This window comes from Akebia trifoliata, chromosome 10 (genome assembly GCF_017979445.1).
Source record: "Akebia trifoliata isolate Shusen 1 chromosome 10, ASM1797944v1, whole genome shotgun sequence".
In the NCBI taxonomy this organism is placed as follows: domain Eukaryota; kingdom Viridiplantae; phylum Streptophyta; class Magnoliopsida; order Ranunculales; family Lardizabalaceae; genus Akebia; species Akebia trifoliata.
In genome coordinates this window covers 441,542-461,958 of record NC_141384.1, presented here as the reverse complement: position 1 = coordinate 461,958, position 20,417 = coordinate 441,542, and the positions used below count along the sequence as shown (strand labels likewise).

Sequence of the window (20,417 nt, the reverse complement as noted above, 5' to 3'; positions counted from 1 at the left end):
TTTACTCTTTTGGTTTCGTGACTTTACCTTATGAGTAATGATTTTCTGACTCCCACCTCTTTCAAATCTCACCACGTGGCACGTCTATGAACCATATATTTTTTTCTTAGACATTTACAACTTCACATGCCACGTAAGAGAGTTCGCCAGGGAAGAGTCAAAAAATCACTACTCAATTAACTTATTTCATTGGGTAAAATATTATAATGATCTGACCACCCCACGTGGCATACTAAAATACTCAATCTGACCTTCGGTGGGATGTGCCATAACTGTAGATTTTCTTTCATCGGGATGCTCAATTACATAGATTTATGAGGATTTTCATCGGAATACACATCTACCTTTTCTTAACAGTAATTCTTTATTGAAAACTCCCCCCAAATTTTAACCGTAAGTCTTATTTTATATAAGTCGTGATTTTTTTAACTCTCCTCACGTGACTGTGCATAGAAGTATAGATTTTTTCTCGGGATACACATATATGGTCCTACAATTATGATGAATGCACGTGATTTTGATATACGGTTTGGGTACGCCAGCTGACTTGGTAAGGGCACATAATCGCTCAACCGCTCATCTTCTTCTTGTGTGTCCCAACGAAAAAAATCTATGTTTTGTGTCCCTTGTCATGTCAATCATGACTCATGCTTCAATGCACAATCACGTTATTATGTACATAGAAACAGGGGTGCAACGTAATTCGATTCAAATTGAGAATCAAATAAATTCTTAAATTTTGAATTGGGTTGATTCGAATTTAACTAAGTAACGGTTCGATTTCAGATTGAACAAATAAGAATTGATGAATTCAATTTCGTGATTTTCGATTCAAGATTTGTACATAATCGAATCAAATCGAGAATCAAACTAAAATACTATTTTAAAATAAAATCTCTCTTTCTCTCTTTTTCCTATAATTTGTCAATCGATTTAACCTGCGATCTGTCGATCGGTTCATCTTTCTCTCATTTATGCAACTTGCAAACTGTCGATTAATAGGTTCATCTGTCTTTCTCTCTCTCTTGTCTCTGTAACTTGTGATTTGTCAATCGACCTTCGAAGAGCTGTCGATAGATTCATCTCTCTCTCTCTCTCGACTATCAACAACCTACAATTGCGAGTTGCCTCTTAACTCTATTGACAACGATTCATATCTCTCTCTCTTAAGCTGCAAAGCAAGTAACAATGGGAGAGATGAGCAAAGTTCTCTTCAATCAAAAATGATGACAATCCATAAAATTGAACTGAACCAAATCAAGTTAAGGTTGGTTTCGTTCTAAATTAATTTGGTTCGATTTTGATTCTCATATAATAGAATCGATTAAGATCGATTCGATTATAATTTTATTCTAAATCGAATCAACCCGAAACCAAATTGCCCCCCCTACATAAAAACATAGATTTTTTTCTTAGAATACACAAATATATATCACCATAACTACACATATTTATGGTGATGTGCAATTGTCAGTCACGTGTAAAAAATGTACATGATTCTTTGTGTGTGTGTGTGTAGTTAGGAAACCATGACTCCATTTTGTATTATATGTCACTTTGTCTTCAAACTCCCTCTCAGATCATTCTTAATTTTTCTATAAAAAAATCTGTTGCTTTTAGTAAAAAGTTACATTGCTATTGTCGTTGAAGGAGAAAGAATCTTAAATTTTGGAAAAAAAAAAAAAAAAATCCATTGCATTTTATTTCCCAAAGTTCTATATTACTCAAATGGTTTAAAGAGATAAAATCTCAAGTGTTGGGTTATCAATGGATTGGATCAGACCTGAATCTGATATATTTTGGTCTGAATCGATATTTTGGATTCTAATAAGGATTCGATCCAATAAGATTTTGATCTTATATCTTATTGTATCATATATGAATCAACCATGTCACGATCTGATAATTAAGACCCAATCTAATAATGTGTTAGAAAGTATATAAATTATATTGTATATTTATTTAGATATATGAAGTTTATTTATATTATGTATATACAATCAGGTTTGGCCCTATTCAGACCCGATTGTTAATGAATCGGATTTGGATCATAATATTGAGATCCTAAACTTATCGAATCCAATCTCATCCTTATTGGATCGACACCAAATCAATACTGATCCGACCCATTGACATCCCTAATCAAGGGTAGACTGAGGTTTAGGGTGTATCTCAAATATTTGCCAAAACGTGGAGGTCTATGGATCACCCAAAAACTTTAGAGAGCTACTATTGACACTCCAACTTTTACTTTTTGCACCCCAATTTCTTAAATTATTTATCACATCCTAAGTAAAAAAAAAATTAAAACAAACCCTTCAAATATTACTAAGGTTTGGTTCAAATTATAATCTCAACATGACAAAACATTATAACCCTCCTTCAAACAATTTCAGTAGTTGTTTAGATCGCTGATTAAAGTTCATATCAAATCCTAAACTCAAAAAATATAAATCTAATAAAAATAAATAAGAGGGATTCAGTCGTTCACTTATTTTCTTTATTTTTAATTGGGGTATGATAAGTAGAAGTTGAGATGCCAATAGCAACTTTACAAAGGAAAACTCGCTCAATGACCCCGGAGTCCGTTTTGACTCTCCCAGTTCGAGTCGGATTCGTTCGAGTTTTAAGAAACCAGGTCAAATTTCCTAGTTGAAAGAAGAAGGGTTTCATTCTCTCGCTTTGTCATGCTCTGTGGATAGAAGCTGCAATGGTGGGTACATCCGTACACCTTCCTAAGCTCTGAATCCCCTTATCAAAACTGGTAAATCTCATTCTTTCCTCTCCTCTATTCCAAACCCCCCCCCCCCCTCTATTTCCCCCCCATTTTTTATTCATGTATTAAATTTTTTAATTTTTTTAATCTTTTAAAAGGACTGGATAATCTACTCTTTTTTTTTTTTTTTTTTCTTTCTCATTTATAGTTATTTATTTTTTATTATTAGTTAAATCTGAATGTTGACTTTATTTACATACATGGATGTACACTTCTCTTGTTTGTGTTTGTTTATGCAATCTTTAATTCACCCAAATATGAAAAAAAAAAAAAAAAAATGAATCCAATTTTAATGCTATATGGTACTAAAACTTCAATGGGCTGTCATTATATTACAATATAATTTTTATTCTGCCCCTCCCTGATTACTTTTTCTAACTAGATTTGTGATTTGTTGAAATATGTCACATAAAAATTTCTTCAACATTGTTCAAAATCTAATGGGTTGAATTTTGTACTATTGGTCCCAATAGATTTTTCAAGTTACATAGTCTGGATTTCAAGGATTTCACCTACAAATTATGCCAGATTATGAATTAGAATGGTGTAGAAGTTGATGATATAATTTATTTTGTTTAGTTGATATGGTTTGATTCTTATATAAATTGGTAACTTATACATAGTTGGCTATTATAGCTCAAATGGTTACATTTTAATCCAAGAATTTATCGCTTAAGAAATTATGGATCAAAAGTGTGATTTCCCAATGGACGATATCTATAAGCGGACTACATAATTTTTCATGCTTTTTAACCATTCTCTTATGATGTTCTTAACAGTGTAAAGTAAGGTCAGTTAAAAGACAAACGGAAATGGTCGGTGGTGTCCCTTGGCCATTGCGTGCAGTGGGTAGTGCTGCTGCTATTTTCTTTGGGGGAGTGGTCACTCTGTCTCTGGCTTCTTCTGTAACCATTCGCACTCTCCGAGCTGTTTCTCAAGCTAAACTGGTAATATCTTCATTTTACTCCAAATCTAATATTTGAAAAGAATGTTCAACACTCGAGATTAATTCTATGCTTTTCACTTTCAAATTGGGCTGCATGGGAAAATTGACTGAGTTAAGGTTGGCCCTGTCGGTGTCTAACAGTTACAATGGAAATTCATTGAGATGTGTCAAGACTTGAGCATTGTTAGAAAAATCACCAATAACTCATGAAGTTTATATTTCCTAGAAATTTACTATATGGCTTGCTCAACTATTCAAAGATTCAGTAAACTTTGCTTGTTTTTAGTACTCTATTATTAAATCGTCGTTTTTTTTCCAAAATTTTGTATTTTTGAATGAGAATCCAAACTGTACTCGAAATTTTTGTATCATAACTTGCTTTATACTATCCTACGAATTTGGGGAATTTATATAACATTTGAGTGTTGTCCACTTCCAAAGTGCATATTGGTTGCCTCAAATGAAATTCCTCTTCGGTTATCTTCCATCGAAAATAGGAATTAGTTTCACGGGTATACATCTGTTTATTGTTCAGACAAACAATTTAAGTTTCATCACCAAAGATGCTCGAAGAGAATCCAAGAAACTTGCTGGACTAGCTTGTGAAATAACTATCCCAAATTAACTCGGCTTTCGAGTCGATTGTAAATTATCTCGTTATGCTGTCTTAATATTCTTTTTTTGTTTTCCCTTTATGTAGAAAAAATATGCTTCACCATGTGGAGTTTGTCAAGGAAAAGGGTTCTATATCTGCAAGTTATGCAATGGGAATTCCACCATACAGTGGTCACCTTTATATGATCCTATTGTCATAAACCCTTGTCTTTGCCCTACATGTGAAGGAAACAGGTTAGCCTTTTTTTCCATTCTGTTATATTTACTAGGCACAGATACTTCAAAGCTCTATGAAGTAATGGAAAATGTTCTAATTCAAATGAACTCAGTTTTTTTAACTTGAAAAACCCGAAACGTTGCTTGACTGATTTCCAAGTCAGAGTTAAAGTGTCTTTTGGTTTTTAACCTTTGTTTTGTGGTTTGATGGGTTGTTTCTCATGGTGTTTCAGGGTGCAACGCTGTCTGAACTGTCTTGGAAAGGGCTTCTTTTGACTAGTAAGAAAATTAAGATTATATTTGGTAATACAACTCACAATCTTCATTTTTCATTTTTTTTTTCCCAGAAAAATTACTTGCTGCAGCTAATTGTACATTCCTTTGAATATATAGGCAAGACCAAGGGCGGATTTACAGTGGGGGCACATGCCCCCATGGTTTTATAACTCAGTTTCGTGTCTCGTCTCGTCCATGCCAGATACCGAGTCGTCTCAGACGAGTTTTCCAATACGTTTGAGATGTCTCGTCCAAAAATTTCAAAAATGAAGGCAAGGTATTAAATCTCGGTCAAAAAACTGACTTGCGCGTTTGTATTGTTCAGCCTCGATACCGAGTTAACTCGGATGATACGTCTCGGTCTTGGATGAATTTAGAAACCATGCTTGCCCCCACAAGAATTTTCAAAATCTAAGGATTTATAAGCTATTACGATGTATAACAGCAGCGGATATGGGGCCGATCACTTGAACTGTTTCCCAAAAAGAATTCCCTGACATACAAATCTCAAAATCAGGAAAGCTTTTCAGTCTCATTTTGTGAGGGGATGGTTCATATCTGATTCTCTGTGGCTTGTTTGATTAGCTTTACCATTTGTTCCATAGCCAACTATAATGCCTTTCACTTGTCAACAATTAGTTGCAAAGAATACTGAACCATCTTAGGAACATCAATCCCCTCCATCTGACCCTGGTTAAAGCCATTTCGTACCAGGATTCTAACCCAAGATAATTTGTTCCAATATTAATACCCAAATCTCTGACTCGGGTGGGTTTTTCAGATCCCAGATGATTCCGCTTCGGCCCAAACTCCTGCTCTATATTGATGCTTGAATTCCCAAGTAGACCAATGGTTTGGACCCTATAATATGGATCAACCTTGGGTCAACCAATGGTATTTACGTAATGAGTTGCAATCCAAAGCGACGTCCCATTCCTATAGCAACATACGGTGTCTGTGTGGTACCTCTTAGTTGGAGATTAACACATAGGATTGCATGCAAAAGTAGAAAAAAGTTTGGTTAGCTGATGTTTTGAACTCCAACTAAGGCGAGTCACATAGATACTGCTCCTATTCTATGGGAATGGGGTCTTTGTGACCCAATCCTTTTGTTACGGGTGCGACTCACACTCTCAAAACTTGTTCTAGCTCTGTTGAAGCGAATCCTTCTCCAAGTCCCTCTCAAAATGTTGAAACCCTGCTCACATAAAGAATCTATCATATTAAGTATTTTTTATTTCTTAAATAACTATTAGTCATGTATGTCTTAAAAAATAAATTTTATAATGAATTATTACTAAGTATTACAAATAGAAACAATAATATTATAATGATTAAAAAAATTTAAAATATTACTATAATTATAGAATTAATTTGAATCTTTCAAAATAGAAGATGCTTCAATCATTAAAACATATATTGATTATTTAATTGGTAATAGTTATATTGATCAATAATTATTTTGTCGTAACTAATTGGAGGTGGTGAGTGGGATAGTAACAACAATAATATAGTCAAATTATATAAATAGTACAAAAAAATGAAAACATATCATGAATATAGGGTGAGTGAAAATATAACAACTATGGATCATGGTGGAGTCATGTAAAGAATCCATTAGAAAAGTGTGTTTATTTTCTTGGGAATTATTAATCCTAAATCACAATGCATTGTGAGAGAGAGAGAGAGGAGAGAGAGTCAAACGCTCTTAATTAATTGGTATGGTAAAAAAAAATTCTGGTTCCATCAATAGGAGGACTGATTGGTAAGGGGAGATCACTTGAACTGCCTTTGAGGCAACAATCTGACCCTTTTTAAAGCCCTTTTGGAACTAGGATTCTAACCCAAATAATTTGTATCCAAATCTATATATCAAGTTGTATAAAACCCACTTCCAATCAGATCCAAATTGAGACCGCTTCGATTCTATATTTGATTGAACTCCCAAGTTATGGATATCTAAAACAGGTCATGCAGCATAGACCAATGGTTTTGACCCAATAATATGAATCAAAAACCTTAATTGAATTCATAGTTGGAACCATATTTAATTCTATCTGAATCCAACCAACACCTGATCCATTTTGTGACTGCATTGATCCGAATGGCTCCTGTTAGCACTCCCAACAACCATCTCTAGTCAAGTCAGTGATCAATCATGTATTGGACCCGACCCTGTCAAACAAACCTCTTATGACCCAATCATGGTCACTAATCCAATCCATCTTTTGGCCCACCTTCCTTGAATCATCACAAACCCAACAAACAAAATGCCCGAAAACAATAATTGATTGGTTTTAATGATTGACCACAAGACTTGTTATATCACTAGTCGAACCGATATCCAATCCAAATTTTGCTTAAATGGTCGGTCCAACTGTGATTCAATTTCGTCAGACCGATTTCTATTTTATATATATACTAGAGTTCATGTGTGACCAGGGCATGAGCATCCTCTTTGGATTAAGGGGGTAAAAAAAATAAATAAATAAATAAACACCTTATTCTCTAATCGTATGGGACGCTTTCCGTTGACTTAAAAAATATAACTCAAGAAATAATATACAATCCCAATCATGTATGCACAACATCCAATGGTTGGGATTTTATGCGTATCCCAACAATACATATCGTAATGATACTTATCTTGAGAATAATTTTAAAACTGTTAGATTTTGTAATTACTCCATCAAGATCTTGTGTTATTTCTTGAGTTAATGGAACTCAACCTCTATATATATATATATATATAAATTAAATCATCTTACGATTTTAGAAATAATTTTTTAAAAAGTAATTATAAAATATTTTTATCATACATAAATCCTAGCTTTTGCATGCGTTGCACACGTACCAAATACTAGTATAAATAATAAAAATATTTAAATGGTTAAAAATTAATTATTTATGGATTGAATAAAATTAATTAATTAATTTTAAATATTTCATATAATTTAAAAAAATGTAATTTTTTTTAATAATGCAAAAAAATCTTAATTTTCGTAATGCAAACCTTTGAATATACCGCCTAAGTTAATCATTTTATATCAAACACATAAAACTCGGTCGAGTCATCTCCAATGTCCAAGTCGGCAACGCGATGCGAGGTTCAGATCATTGACTCGGATGACGCGCCCGGGTCGTTTAGGTGTCGAACGAGTTCTAAAATCATACTAAACCCTGGTTTTGGTATAGGAGTAGAACTCGTCGTTCTTTCTCTTTTGCTGCCATGGGAAGACGAAAACTGAAATCTCTCATCACTTCCTTCACCCCTGAAGGTGATTTCCTCGCTATTTTGTCTCCAAACGGAACTGTTAAAGTATGCTCTCTCTCTAACTGATAACTTTAATTTATTTAATTAATTTTCTGTATTTTTCATGACTTTTGATCGAAAATAAAGTTTTGATTCTATTTTCAGAAGTGCCCATGTGATATAGTGGTTATCATTGTAAAAAAAAAAAAAAAAACTGATCTTTTGTTGAAATTTGTTGGCAGAAAAGCAAACCCATGTTTGAAATTGAGGATATGCTTTCTGGGTTGATTGAAATTTTGCTTAATTTTTTTTCCTAGATAAGGTTTGAAGGGCAGAAGTAGATCCTTTTAGCTGACACCAACTAGTTCGTATAGCTCTTAGTTTGGTTGAATTTTTTAGAAATATTATTTTGAGCTATTGCTGTGTGATGTCTAGTTGTTTTTCAATAACTTTGCCCTCAGCGTTTAATTTATTGAGGAACCCCTACTTGAACATTGAGGGTTTTCTCTGATTGGGTGATTGAAATTTGAAGTTTATAGGAATTTAGACCATTTATTTGAGATTACTACTTCACTGCCAATGTGGGTAATTTATCCAAATGAAAAGATGCGGTCTTCCTTGGGTTCCGGCCTGGTAGATGATCTCAAGGATACATGTTGTGTACGCGCTGTGTACTATCTAGTGGTCTGAACCTAGGATGCACTTCCCCCTTTGATGAAAATAACATGGCTTATATTCAATTTGAAGTTTGTAGAAGGTTCAAAAAATGCCCATTTGAGACTAACTATGTGGTAAGGACACTCCATTTTTTTTTTTTAAATTCTTTTTTAATTATTTGAACAATTTTATTTTATTTTTTAAAATTTTCAATTACAGAAGACTTGGCTATGGAAAAAGTAGAATGGAGGAGTAAGACTTATTTAATGAATCGCAAATCTTTAGTTTAAGTTGTTGTTCAAATACTTTTTGTATTTGTCATTTTAATGTAGCTTATTATCATTATTTGTTGATAGGTATTAAAGTAGCTTATTAATTGCTAATTGGGGTTCAATTAAGGAATATTTTCGGTTATCATTTGACTGTTTCTATTTCTGAGATACTTTTGATAATGTCTAGATGACAATGATGAGTATATGTACTTTATATGATCTGAATGAGTATCAATTTATTGTATACATTCTTTCTATATTATATAGTACATAAGTTAGAATTTTTAAAACATAGTTGTCAATTTGCAGGGGCCATTCTGTCTGATACTCAAATTAAAAAAATTTGAGTATGGCCATTTGTAGATATTTTTTTTTTTTCTTTTCCCCCTTTTTTTGTTGGATATTAAGCAAAATGGAGCTAACAAGATTTTGTTAAAAATGGATAGGTTGAAGATTCTATCTTCTGAAATGATAAACTAAGTGAGTGTGCAATTAAAAACAGGAGGTTTATTTATTGGGAAATGTTCAGCAACAAACATTTTGGCAAAACATTTTTCAAAACATGGGTTAGAGGTTTTGGAATGAGCTGATTTTTGGTGAGGATGATCTCTACGGTGAGGAGATCATCATCACCAAAAATCAGCCCATTCCAAAACTTCTAACCTCATCAAAAATGGTTTACAAAAAATGGACGGTCCACGATTTTTCAACTTGTAAACTGGGGCTAGAAGTTTTGGAATGGGCTGATTTTTGGTGAGGATGATCTCCTCACCGTAGAGATCATCCTCACCAAAAATCAGCCCATTCCAAAACCTCTAACCCATGTTTTGAAAAATGTTTTGCCAAAATGTTTGTCAAAATGTTTGTTGCTGAACGGGACCCTTATTTATTTATTGCAGCATTGATATATTTCCAGTACAATACTTAAAATGTGTGAGTCATACATCTAAGCTAACGATTTTAGTCACTCCCCCTTTCTAGCTTATTTTTGACAACCTGACTTTTTTAATTGCAGATATGGAACACAGGTAATGGAGATCTTTTCGCTGAGTGGAAGGACCAGGATGGGGATTCCGATGTTAGTTATTCTTGTATGGCATGTCACTTCGTTAGAAAGAAGGTATTCTAAGCATAGTGAGAAAAATCGCTGGTGTTGTTTTTTAAACATGTCACAGTACTTTTAATCGGCAATTTAATCCCAACTCATTCGTGAACATTGAAAAATTTACATTTTTTATATTATGTTTCATATGAAATGATGATTCATATTATGTTTAATTTGAAAAATCATTTTTTGTAATATGAAATCTTGTCATTTAAAAAAAAAATATTATAGTTAATATATGAAATATACATTTTTTATATTTTCATAATCAACAATATGTTTTTTTTTTCTAATTTTCTTGATTTTCCCAATTCCGAATTTGCTGAATTTTGATCCTTTTTTTTTTTTTTAATTCTTTCACTTACCGAATTATTACCAAACTCCAACTTTTTCACCATGATTCTTAGGTGCATGGATTTTCTGCTGTTTGATTTCTTTATGTAGTATATATGTGTAGTTGGATTATTTCTGACTGAATGATTTTTCAGCATAAAAAAGAACGTGTTATGTTACTGTCCCTTGGAACAAATTCTGGTAGCATTTTGGTCATCAATGTTTACACTGGTGAAAAGATGTGGGCAGTTGACGGATGCCACCCAGGGTATGTTGATCTTATCTATCAGCAGCATTAAGTACATTTAGTCGATATTCATATCAGTAGTATTTGTAATCAATATCTATTAGAACATCTGAAGTATTGGTCAGACTAATGGTAAGGACTTGACCAACTGCACACCTCTAGACTTAACTTGGATTTATGGATGTTTGAGATTGATGCTAAACATTCCAAAAGTTGTCCTAGGTCAAAGGTTGACCAGACCAGCCGATCATAAGTTTCTAGGATCTAATGTATTGCCCCCATATGGGGATCCCGTTCTAGTAACCGAATAAATCAAATAAATGCATTAAGATACAAAGGCTTACCATTCCACAACAATAAAAGCTCTTTTCCATTCTTTCATATGCTAGGGGATTTTCCTTGGAAAAGAAAATGATCCATGCTAATGGATTTGGGTTCATAACCATGGGTTCCCATTCCTGAGGTCTTATAGCAGTTACCAATGAGGCCCTATCAATTAGTTTTACACAAAATAAATCCATTGACACTAATACAAATTAGACCCATTCTACACTGACAAACTTGGGGTTTGCAATCCCAGGTAAAATCAGTACAGGATCATGGGATCCTTTTCTATCAGATAGGGCTGTTGTGCAAAATGTACTTCCAGAAATAATCGACAAAGAAGGTTGGCTACACATAGTGCGGAGTTTCTCTGCTTTTAAGATAAAGCTTTGGAGCATCACTCCGTTTGCAATTTGCTGCGAAATTTGGAAGGAGAAAAATCTTGGGGCCTTTGAGGGGAAAGAGTCCTCGGTTCAAGGCATTACTTCTTCTATTATAGGGACTATCTTTTTGTGGAGCAAGGTATTTGATGATTCAAGGGGGCTTTATTTCGAAGACTTCATAACCAAGTGGGATTGGGTGTGTAGTATTGTTGTTTAGCCGGTTATTGTTCTTGGTGTGTCTTGGTCGATTTGTGTGTTTGTTATCTTTCCTTTCTTTTCCTTGCTTGTTCTTAGTTTCATGGTCTCCTCAACCATGCTATCAATAAAGATCTTTGATTTATCAAAAATAAATAAATAAATAATCGAGAAAGATAATCAATATGTTGGATTGTTATTGTCCATTCAGCTCCAATTTTTTCACCTAGGAGACATCTTTGGTGGGGGCTGTTGAATATAACTTGTCTTAGACTGCTGCGTGTGCTCCATTTTTCTGTTAAACTATTTGTGAAGCATCTTTATGGTCTACCTGAAAAATACCTTAGATGACCTGAATTTTGTCCTAGCATTATCTGGTTCGAACGTTCATGTTCGATGCCTGTAGTACTCTCATCTATGACTTAATATAATCTCTAATTCTTCTTCGTGAACTTGTAATATTCCATCTTTCTTTGTGTAACATATTCTCTCCCGTATCTATTCAGTGGAACTACGGGTTTTTGTTTTGCCAATAAAGGTCGTACAATCGATACTGTTGGTACTGATGGAATGGCATCTGAACTTGATTCTGAAACTGGCGAACTTATTGGAAAGTTCAAGGCTTCCAAGACAGCCATCTCTTCTTTAGCCGTTTCTTGTGGTGAGTACTCATATCATGTTCTCCCATAAGCTATTAACTTGATTTCTTAACAATTATTTACTTTTTGTTTAACATGAGGCTTGATATTCATGCCAGATGAGAAATTTTTTGCCATTGGAAGTGCTAAGATACAGGTGTTCAGCTTTGAAAACAAAAAATTGCTTCACAAGTTCTCAGCTAATTCGGTGAGTTACTTCAATGTTATCATCTATTTATTTTTTTTCTTATTGATCTGTTGAAAATTCACTTGAAGCTTGTAATTACAGAAACCTGTCCAGTATATTGCTATCTCTGATGGTGCCAAGGTTGTTGTTTCATCGGGACCTGATGATAAGCAACTACAAGTGTGGGAGTGCAATTCTAATACCAAATCAGTAACTGCTGGAGCAGTCCTTCCCTTGCGACATCCTCCTGTAATGTTAGAATGCAAGAACTATTGCAAGGATGAAGAGGGTTTGGTCATCCTCTCAGTTTCAGAGTCCGGAATTGCGTATGTGTGGGATTTGAAGACCATTTTACAAGAGGAGGTTACCCCAACTAGAATCACAGTTAAATCTATTAAAGCAGAAACAAACCAGGAAAATAGAAGTGCAGAGAAGAGTCGTATCTCTATTATCACTGCTAGATTACATGGTTTGGAAAAAAACGGGCGTGTGTCAGTCCTTATTGCCTATGGTTCCGCAGATCATCCTCAGTTTAGTGACATAGATATTACTGATCCAGGGGTGGATATTTTCATAACTGCTACACATGAGACTCCAAAAACAATAACAGGGAGTCAAGAAAGTGGGGATCTCAGAGCCGAAGGTATGACCATACTAGTTAGGATTTATTTATTATTGTTGTTCTTTTCTTTTCTTTTTTCTTTTCTCTCTTTTTTGGGGTGTGATGTCTTGTCCTATGCATTACAAATAAGTAAACAACTTTCCTAACGATCTAGGAACAGAGAAGTTGCATATCCACAGATGTAGTTAACAATCATTCATGTTCTAATTGGGCTTAGACCCATAGCTCAGTTGGTTTGACAAATTGAAAAGCAACTTTGAGATCGTGGGTCCAAGTCCAACTTACCCATAAAAAAAATCATTCATGTTCTAAATATTTGGATATAGTATACTTCCAAGTGCTTTTGTGAAGGGTTGACAAATTTTGGATGGAGTTATCATTGCTAATGAATGCATTAATCCAAGATCAAGAGAAGGTTCTACTAGAGTTCATTGCAAAATATACATTGAGAAGTTACTTTTCAAAAAAAAATATACATTGAGAAGGTGCTTGGTGCTGGTTCTGGCACTCCTTATTTTCTGGATCCCTCTAAAATTTTATTTGTAGTTTGTGATTCACCTTTGAGGAAAGAATCATATTTGTTTGGGTACCTCTAACATGGTTGGGAGATATGTCACAAAAGAAGAATTATAAGGTAATAAATAGGCAACTATGTTTTCATCTTAGTTTTTTCTCAAAAAATATCAATGTCATCTTTGCAAATTTTCATACTCTCTTCTCCAATAATAACTCTGTTGTGTTAGAGTTCAATGCACTGGTTAAGATGCGTTATAATCATATCTTTGTTACATGTTGTACCTCATTCTATGTATGTGAATCTAGTATATGTTTAATTTCGTTTCACACCTAATTAGGTTTATGCTAATTGCAGAAAACTCAATCATGGAACTTAATGATCTGGACATAGAAACAACCCCAAAGAAAAAAGGGAAAAACAAGCGAGCAGCATCTGATACAGACCTTGAAATTCCTTTAAAAAGTTTTGATGCTGGTAAGGTGAATTTTATGTATTGATTTTCTTTTTTTTAGTAATATTATTATTATTAAATTTCTGAGTTTGTGGAAGGTGATATCCATGCTTGGAAAACCTGGGTTTGAGAATATGGATGGTGAAATCCAATAACAAATGGATCAATCCATTTATACTTGAAAGCAAAAATACTGAGATCAATCGAGAAAAACAGGTTTCTAGTTTAAATGGCTAGGGTCACCTTATTTGCTTCATTTTTAAATTGGAAAATCTCCGTTGTGAGCCACCATTAATGCTGGTCCATTGTCACTGTGCTCTACCTAATGGGTATGTTAGATGCCTTCTTGATGTTAAAAAAAAGAATGTGCACTTACTCAGGATTTACTCCAATGTGAACTTGGATAGGTCATGCGGAGACTATGGAGGGTCCCCCTATCAGTGATGATTTGAACGAGCCAACCATGGGTGAGAAGCTTGCAAATCTAAACATTCCTGATAATGACAAGGCTAGGAGCCCCCCTAGAAATCAGGAATCTTCTCCTGATGTGAAGCCCCCAAGTGCTGATTCGGTTCATGTTTTGCTTAAGCAAGCACTACATGCTGATGATCGTGCATTATTGTTAGAGTGCTTGTACACTCAAGATGAAAAGGTATGTTGTTTGCTTTGCCTCTAAATTGTCTTTCCACCCAGACAATCTGTTGACAAGCCCTATATTTAAAATGGGTCTTCTGTTTTGTTCTGTTCAATGATGTTCTAAGGGGTGAGTATGCACATGTTTAAAAATGCAACACTTGATGTTTATGATCTTGCTATCAGAATGATATTGTGCTTCATTGCAGGTTATTACAAACTCAACCGCACAGTTGAATTCGGCAGATGTTCTCAAGCTCTTGGACTCCTTGATTTCTATCATCCAATCAAGGTAAAATCCCCATTGGTCTAGTGGGGTTGATTAGGTTGGAAAGCTCCATTCCTTACTCTCTTCGGAGGGGCCGGAGCTTGTTGGGCCGAAGTGCAATAGGTTTCTGATGTAGAAAGGAGCCTTTTGGCTTCCTCTAATCTGACATTGTGGGTTAGTTGATGCAAGCCCATGAACTTTTTTAGAGGTTTTCTTTTTTTTCACATTTTCCATAAGCACTTTTCTTACTCCTTCAAAGTCTGATATGAGCCTAAAACCAAAATAGAAACTTCATGTCGATTTCCATGATATTGTTTTTGAGAGTTTGAATATTGTGTTTGATTGTTTTCTATTCGTGCATTTTTACAACAGGGGTGCACTGTTGGCTTGTGCTCTTCCATGGCTAAGAATTTTGCTTGTTCAACATGCAAGTGGTATAATGTCTCAAGAATCTTCCTTACTAGCCCTCAACTCCATTTATCAGGTCTGAATCATACACTACATTGGTTATACTTTAAAAGCAAGTAAAATACACACATGGTTAGAACCAAAGTTTAAAATCTTGTTTTGTTCCATATTCTGACTGCATTGAAACATTGGCCTTTAATATTCTGACTGCATTGAAACATTGGCCTTTAATTAAATCCAGGATATTGTTTTGCAGTGTTTAAATAAAGTTGAATTAAAAAGCACTCTTTCCACATCAAGACGTATTAGAAATGTTCCGAAACAAACTTCAGGGGCCTTGAAAATTTCATTTGATGGATATATATTGCGAGGAAAGTTTGTCTTATTTGATTAAATGAATTTTATAAATTATAATGCTTGTTTAATGTTTATTTCAGTATTGAATACCCGTGGCCTAATAGTACACCCATATGTTTAGGTATTGTTTCACGAAACATTGTGAGACATTCGAATTTTCGAAAGATAATAGTTGTTTAATCTCAGTATGTTTAAAAACTGGAATGTTTCGGTCCAAACACTCCGAAATGGAATGAAACTACCATGGTCAGAGTTATTAGTTATGCATCATCTTTCAGTCACCTTTATAATTCCTTATGGTATCTACTATGCTTTTCTACAGATGATCGAATCTAGAGTTTCAACCTTTCGGTCAGCGCTTGAGCTATCTAGTTGTTTGGACTACCTTTTTTCAGGGGTAAGTGAATCTGTGAAGCTTTTCGTAAATGGGGTAAAAGGGGCTGTCAAACTTCTAACGCTATTTTGTTCTGGACAGGTTTCTGACGATGTGGCGGATGATGTGAGCATGATTACACCCATTATATATGAGGACAAGGACGAGAGTGATGAGGAACCTGAAGATACAATGGAAACTGATCAAGAGAGCGAAGAACTAGCCAATGGTTTTAGTCATTCTGAAGAAAGCCATGGCATGAGTGATGGTGATAGTGAGGGCCAGAGCGATTAATAGGCATGTTGAAAGGCCCCTCAAACTTAATCTGGCTCTAAGGGAGGGGATCACAAGGGTCTTGTGAATGAAAATTTTGGAGAATTAAACCAGATTACAAGGTGTCAATCGGGCTGCCCTATTTGCAAATCACATATTAACCAGTTTTGATCCATTGCTTCATGACAATGTTGTATTCGGTGATGATTTGGCCAACTAAATTTTGACTTTTGAGTTATTAATTAATCCAATACTTTCCATGTCAAATTCAAATCTAAAGTGTGAATCAGAACTAAGACTTCTAGTCATTTATGGAAATTTTTGTTTAAAGATAATCGATAGAGACATTGTTTTGGTGGGTAAGATGGAATTAAGGAAAATCATCATCATCATCATCATCATCATCATCAAAGTCCTTGGTTTTACGCCCAGAATCTTCAAGCTGTTAACTTTTAGGGTAACTATTTTTAACATATTTAATCTTGTTTAATCCATCATATTCAATGTGTTGTAGAAAACCTATAGTTTTCTACCAAATCCTCTATTGTTCTTGATATTTGAGATTGAATGAGAGAGAATCATAAGATTGATGACCAAGTTCATCTTAAAAATATGTTGCCTTCGAGTTGCTAACTTCTAGGGTAAACTATTTTTAACCCATACAATCAGGTCTTAATATCATGTAGAAGTCTTTGATTTTCAATCCAAATTTCTTTCCTTCTACTTCTCGACAAAAATATATATATATATATATATATATATATATATATATCTTGTTTTTGAGGATTAAAGTTTTAAAAAAGAAAGAGTCCACGACTGGATTTGAGAGAAAATCAGGGGCTTTCGGCTTCAGGATGAATATGAGGGCATTTGGATCACTTTCATTAATCTTAAAGAAGTCCTAGGTGGCAACTCTAAATTACACATTGATTTAGAGAACTTATATTGGCACCCTAACTTTTACTTACTATACTCCAATTGAAAATAAGTAAAGGGAATTTTCCCAAAACCTGCACTACTTGTAGGTTATAAAAGTGATGAATTCATTGTAAAAGCATGTTTTGGGAATTAAAATGAACAATGTTCCAAAATCAGAATTTCATCATATTCAATGCACGAAATGGGGATTCTTCCATAAGTAAATGATTGAGAATAAGTCAACTGCTGAAATTGTTTGAACAAATATATACATATATATATTTTGGAAACCCAGGGAGTATCCCCACCTTTTAGTGGGACTAATCTCCCTGAGGCCGCACGATTTACAACAAGTAAGTAACTACATTTACTGTGAAGTGTGTATAAAGATTTGAAATCACAACTTGGGGAGCAACCCAATCACTTTCTTACCATCTTAGCTAACCCCTGGTGGGTTACCAAAGTTATATGGTATTATAAAATTGAGATAATAATTTGAGTCACAAACTTTTGAATGGTGTGTTTCAATCTTTAATTGGGATGTGATAAATAATTTAAGAAACTGAGGGTGTGAAAAGTAAAAGTTGGGAATTACTTCTCTTGATTTAACTGCAACTTAATTTGTTCAACCGTGATATTGACAATCTGATGTGATAAGTTTGGGGACTGTAGATCCACGCTTATCGGGATACGTGACTGCACTTCCTCGTAAAAAAGTGTATCTGAAGGGAACAGTGTATCCCAAGGAATGCAGATCTATGAATCTCAAACTTATTACGTCACGTAGTGGATTGAGTATGCCACGTGGGGTAGTGAGATTATCACAGTTCTAATTTGTTAACAAGAAATCTCTACCTCCCAACAAGTCCACGTCAGTTCAGATCAGGTGAATTTTTTTTAGATTAATGGTGGAGTGACGTCAGTGGGTGATAGAGGAGGGGATATCTTGATGTGGTGGTGGTGGTGGTGGGTATGACTGTAAATGTATTTTTTTCGAGATACGAGTAAAATGTATCTACGGACATGCACCGGCCACTCCATCCGTCAAGGTGTCCCCAGAGAGGTCACTCCAGCACGATTCGACCTTTTAACCTCAGACATTGTTTGAAGGTTATATATGGATCGTTTGGAAATCTCTAAGAATAACCTCTCCTATCTCAACTGTTTGTCTGATGGAGAGCTCAAACGTCAGGAAATCTGTAAGAGTAACCTCTCCTATCTCAACCGTTTGACTGATGTGAAGCTTCAAATGTCGGTTGAGGCTTTGTCTGTCCTTATTCTTAAACCAAACGCTTCAAACGTCGGTTGAGGCTTTGTCTTTTCTTTCCTTATTATAAACCAAACGCTTATAAAATTCAATTTTCTTACGCCTTATATTTCTCCAACCGAAGTTCAATTCTCTCTCTCTCTGGATTCTCTGTTTTAATACGAGAAGCTAGACGGATTGATATTGCTGATAAATCTCTCTCGAATATGCCAAAGGTACCATTTTTTAGTCGAAATCTGTTCTGTTATGGCGAATTTCTTGCTTTTTTTCTTTCTTTGGGTTTTGATCATCCCTTTGTTCTTAGATTTTTATGATTGATTATTTGACTTTTAAATGATCTCAAACATAAGGTGACTATTCAACCATTTGAAGGATTTGATCATAAAAATTCTTTTGAACTAGGTGTCCCAAATTTCGTAATGCATGTAGTAGTACTATATTTAATCGAATAATGCTCAAGTGACCTCAAGATCAAGATTGTACCTCATATATAAGCATCTATGATTCCTACACACTTCTACGTCAGGATATGCGATATGATATGAGGTACAATCTTAAGGTCATTCCAGTGCAACTCTATTTAATATCCTATAATCTGTTAATTGACTTTTTTGCCTGGGTTTCATATTAGGTGTCTACTAATACATGGTTTTAAATCTCATCCAAGACTGAGACAACTTGAACGAGTCGTCTCAAAGACATGGTATGTTCTAATTCTAAGACATATTTTAAAATCTCGTTCAAGACAACTCGGTCTCATTCATGGACTAAACATTAAAACAAGTTTTAAAACCATGTTCTAATATTGAGAGAAATATTAGGAAAGATTATCTATGACCAGGGATGATCTCGTATAGATTATGAAGAGTTTGTGTATTTTTTTTTTTAAATTACAAATGAATGAAAAACTTTTTAAATTATTGTGATTTTTCATGCTGCTTTGTAAACGTGTTGGGTGGAATTTTCGTTCTTCGATATATATTTATAATATATTTTTTTTTCCGATTTTGTGGATCTCCTCGATATTCCCCTTTATCTATTTAATAAATCTGTCATTTATAAAAGGAAAAAAGCTTTATCAGATTCTGGCACCATTTTTTCTTCTTGGCTTGTGTACTGTCCTCATCATTTCATTGTATTTTGTCATGCTTCCAGTATTGGTTATGACATCCAATTAGAGCTTCAAAACATGTTGGCATTACTGAAGAACATGATATATTTTCATTGTTTTGTGGTGAGATCAGTTTAACATTCCAGAATGCTGAAGGAGAGAAGAGGTCATTTTCTGTCATCCGACAAGTCTAGCACATTTCCATATCGTTGCAGCTCCAATCATGCATTGCAGTCGTTGCCCGAAAGCACTTTGGACGATATGAAAGAATGGGAAGAAGCGAGGTGTCTTCTATGCATGGAACACCCTCACAATGCTGTTCTCCTTCTATGTTCTTCCCATGACAAGGGCTGCCACCCTTACATTTGTGACACAAGTCATCGCCACTCAAACTGCCATGACCAGTTCCGCAAGTCATACACAGAAATCCCTTCAACAACAATGCCACTACTTCAAAATGAAACTTCTCACTGAAGCATAGCTATCCACTCAATGAGCTCAGAAACAACAACACAGTCGAATCTGCTAGAGGAGAGAATTGAGGAAGGAACACCCACTGTCACTTGTGAAAGCCAGGTTCTACCGAAGCTTGTGTGCCCTCTCTGCCGTGGTGTCACGGCCGTATTCTTTCGAAGCGAGGTCGTGCGACGCAAGGGGATCAAATCCACTTGCAAGCCTGTAAATGATCATACACCACACACACGTAGCTAGCAAACAAGTAAATGAGGCAACACGAGGAAAAGTCCGGAGTCAACTTTGTTGATATAATATTGATTACATGGGGTAACGCGTTACA

General features: G+C 34.8%; 2 protein-coding genes across 5 annotated transcripts; both read left to right on the top strand.

Annotated features, from left to right (window-relative positions):
- The first annotated feature begins 2,640 nt into the window (after positions 1–2,640).
- On the top strand, positions 2,641–5,433 carry LOC147392546 (plastid transcriptionally active protein). 3 transcript variants are annotated; one of them, XM_086456139.1, is made up of 5 exons: positions 2,641–2,764; positions 3,556–3,723; positions 4,423–4,571; positions 4,787–4,832; positions 4,947–5,433. In XM_086456139.1, the coding sequence occupies exons 2-4, from the start codon at positions 3,589–3,591 to the stop codon at positions 4,827–4,829; spliced, it is 327 nt and encodes a 108-aa protein (XP_086312265.1). In that variant the 5' UTR covers positions 2,641–2,764; positions 3,556–3,588; the 3' UTR covers positions 4,830–4,832; positions 4,947–5,433. The 3 variants fall into 3 exon arrangements, with proteins under 3 accessions (XP_086312265.1, XP_086312264.1, XP_086312263.1); XM_086456138.1 differs by having other exon boundaries at positions 4,787–4,856; XM_086456137.1 differs by lacking the exon at positions 4,947–5,433 and having other exon boundaries at positions 4,787–4,885.
- A 2,541-nt stretch (positions 5,434–7,974) lies between these two features.
- Positions 7,975–16,660, top strand: LOC147392545 (uncharacterized). 2 transcript variants are annotated; one of them, XM_086456135.1, is made up of 13 exons: positions 8,061–8,148; positions 9,458–9,491; positions 10,027–10,131; positions 10,605–10,717; positions 12,105–12,259; positions 12,356–12,444; positions 12,526–13,066; positions 13,917–14,036; positions 14,421–14,665; positions 14,856–14,938; positions 15,287–15,398; positions 16,002–16,076; positions 16,155–16,660. In XM_086456135.1, exons 3-13 carry the CDS (start codon positions 10,105–10,107, stop codon positions 16,344–16,346), a joined length of 1,752 nt encoding a protein of 583 aa, XP_086312261.1. In that variant the 5' UTR covers positions 8,061–8,148; positions 9,458–9,491; positions 10,027–10,104; the 3' UTR covers positions 16,347–16,660. The 2 variants fall into 2 exon arrangements, with proteins under 2 accessions (XP_086312259.1, XP_086312261.1); XM_086456133.1 differs by lacking the exon at positions 9,458–9,491 and having other exon boundaries at positions 7,975–8,148.
- The last annotated feature ends 3,757 nt before the right edge of the window (positions 16,661–20,417 follow it).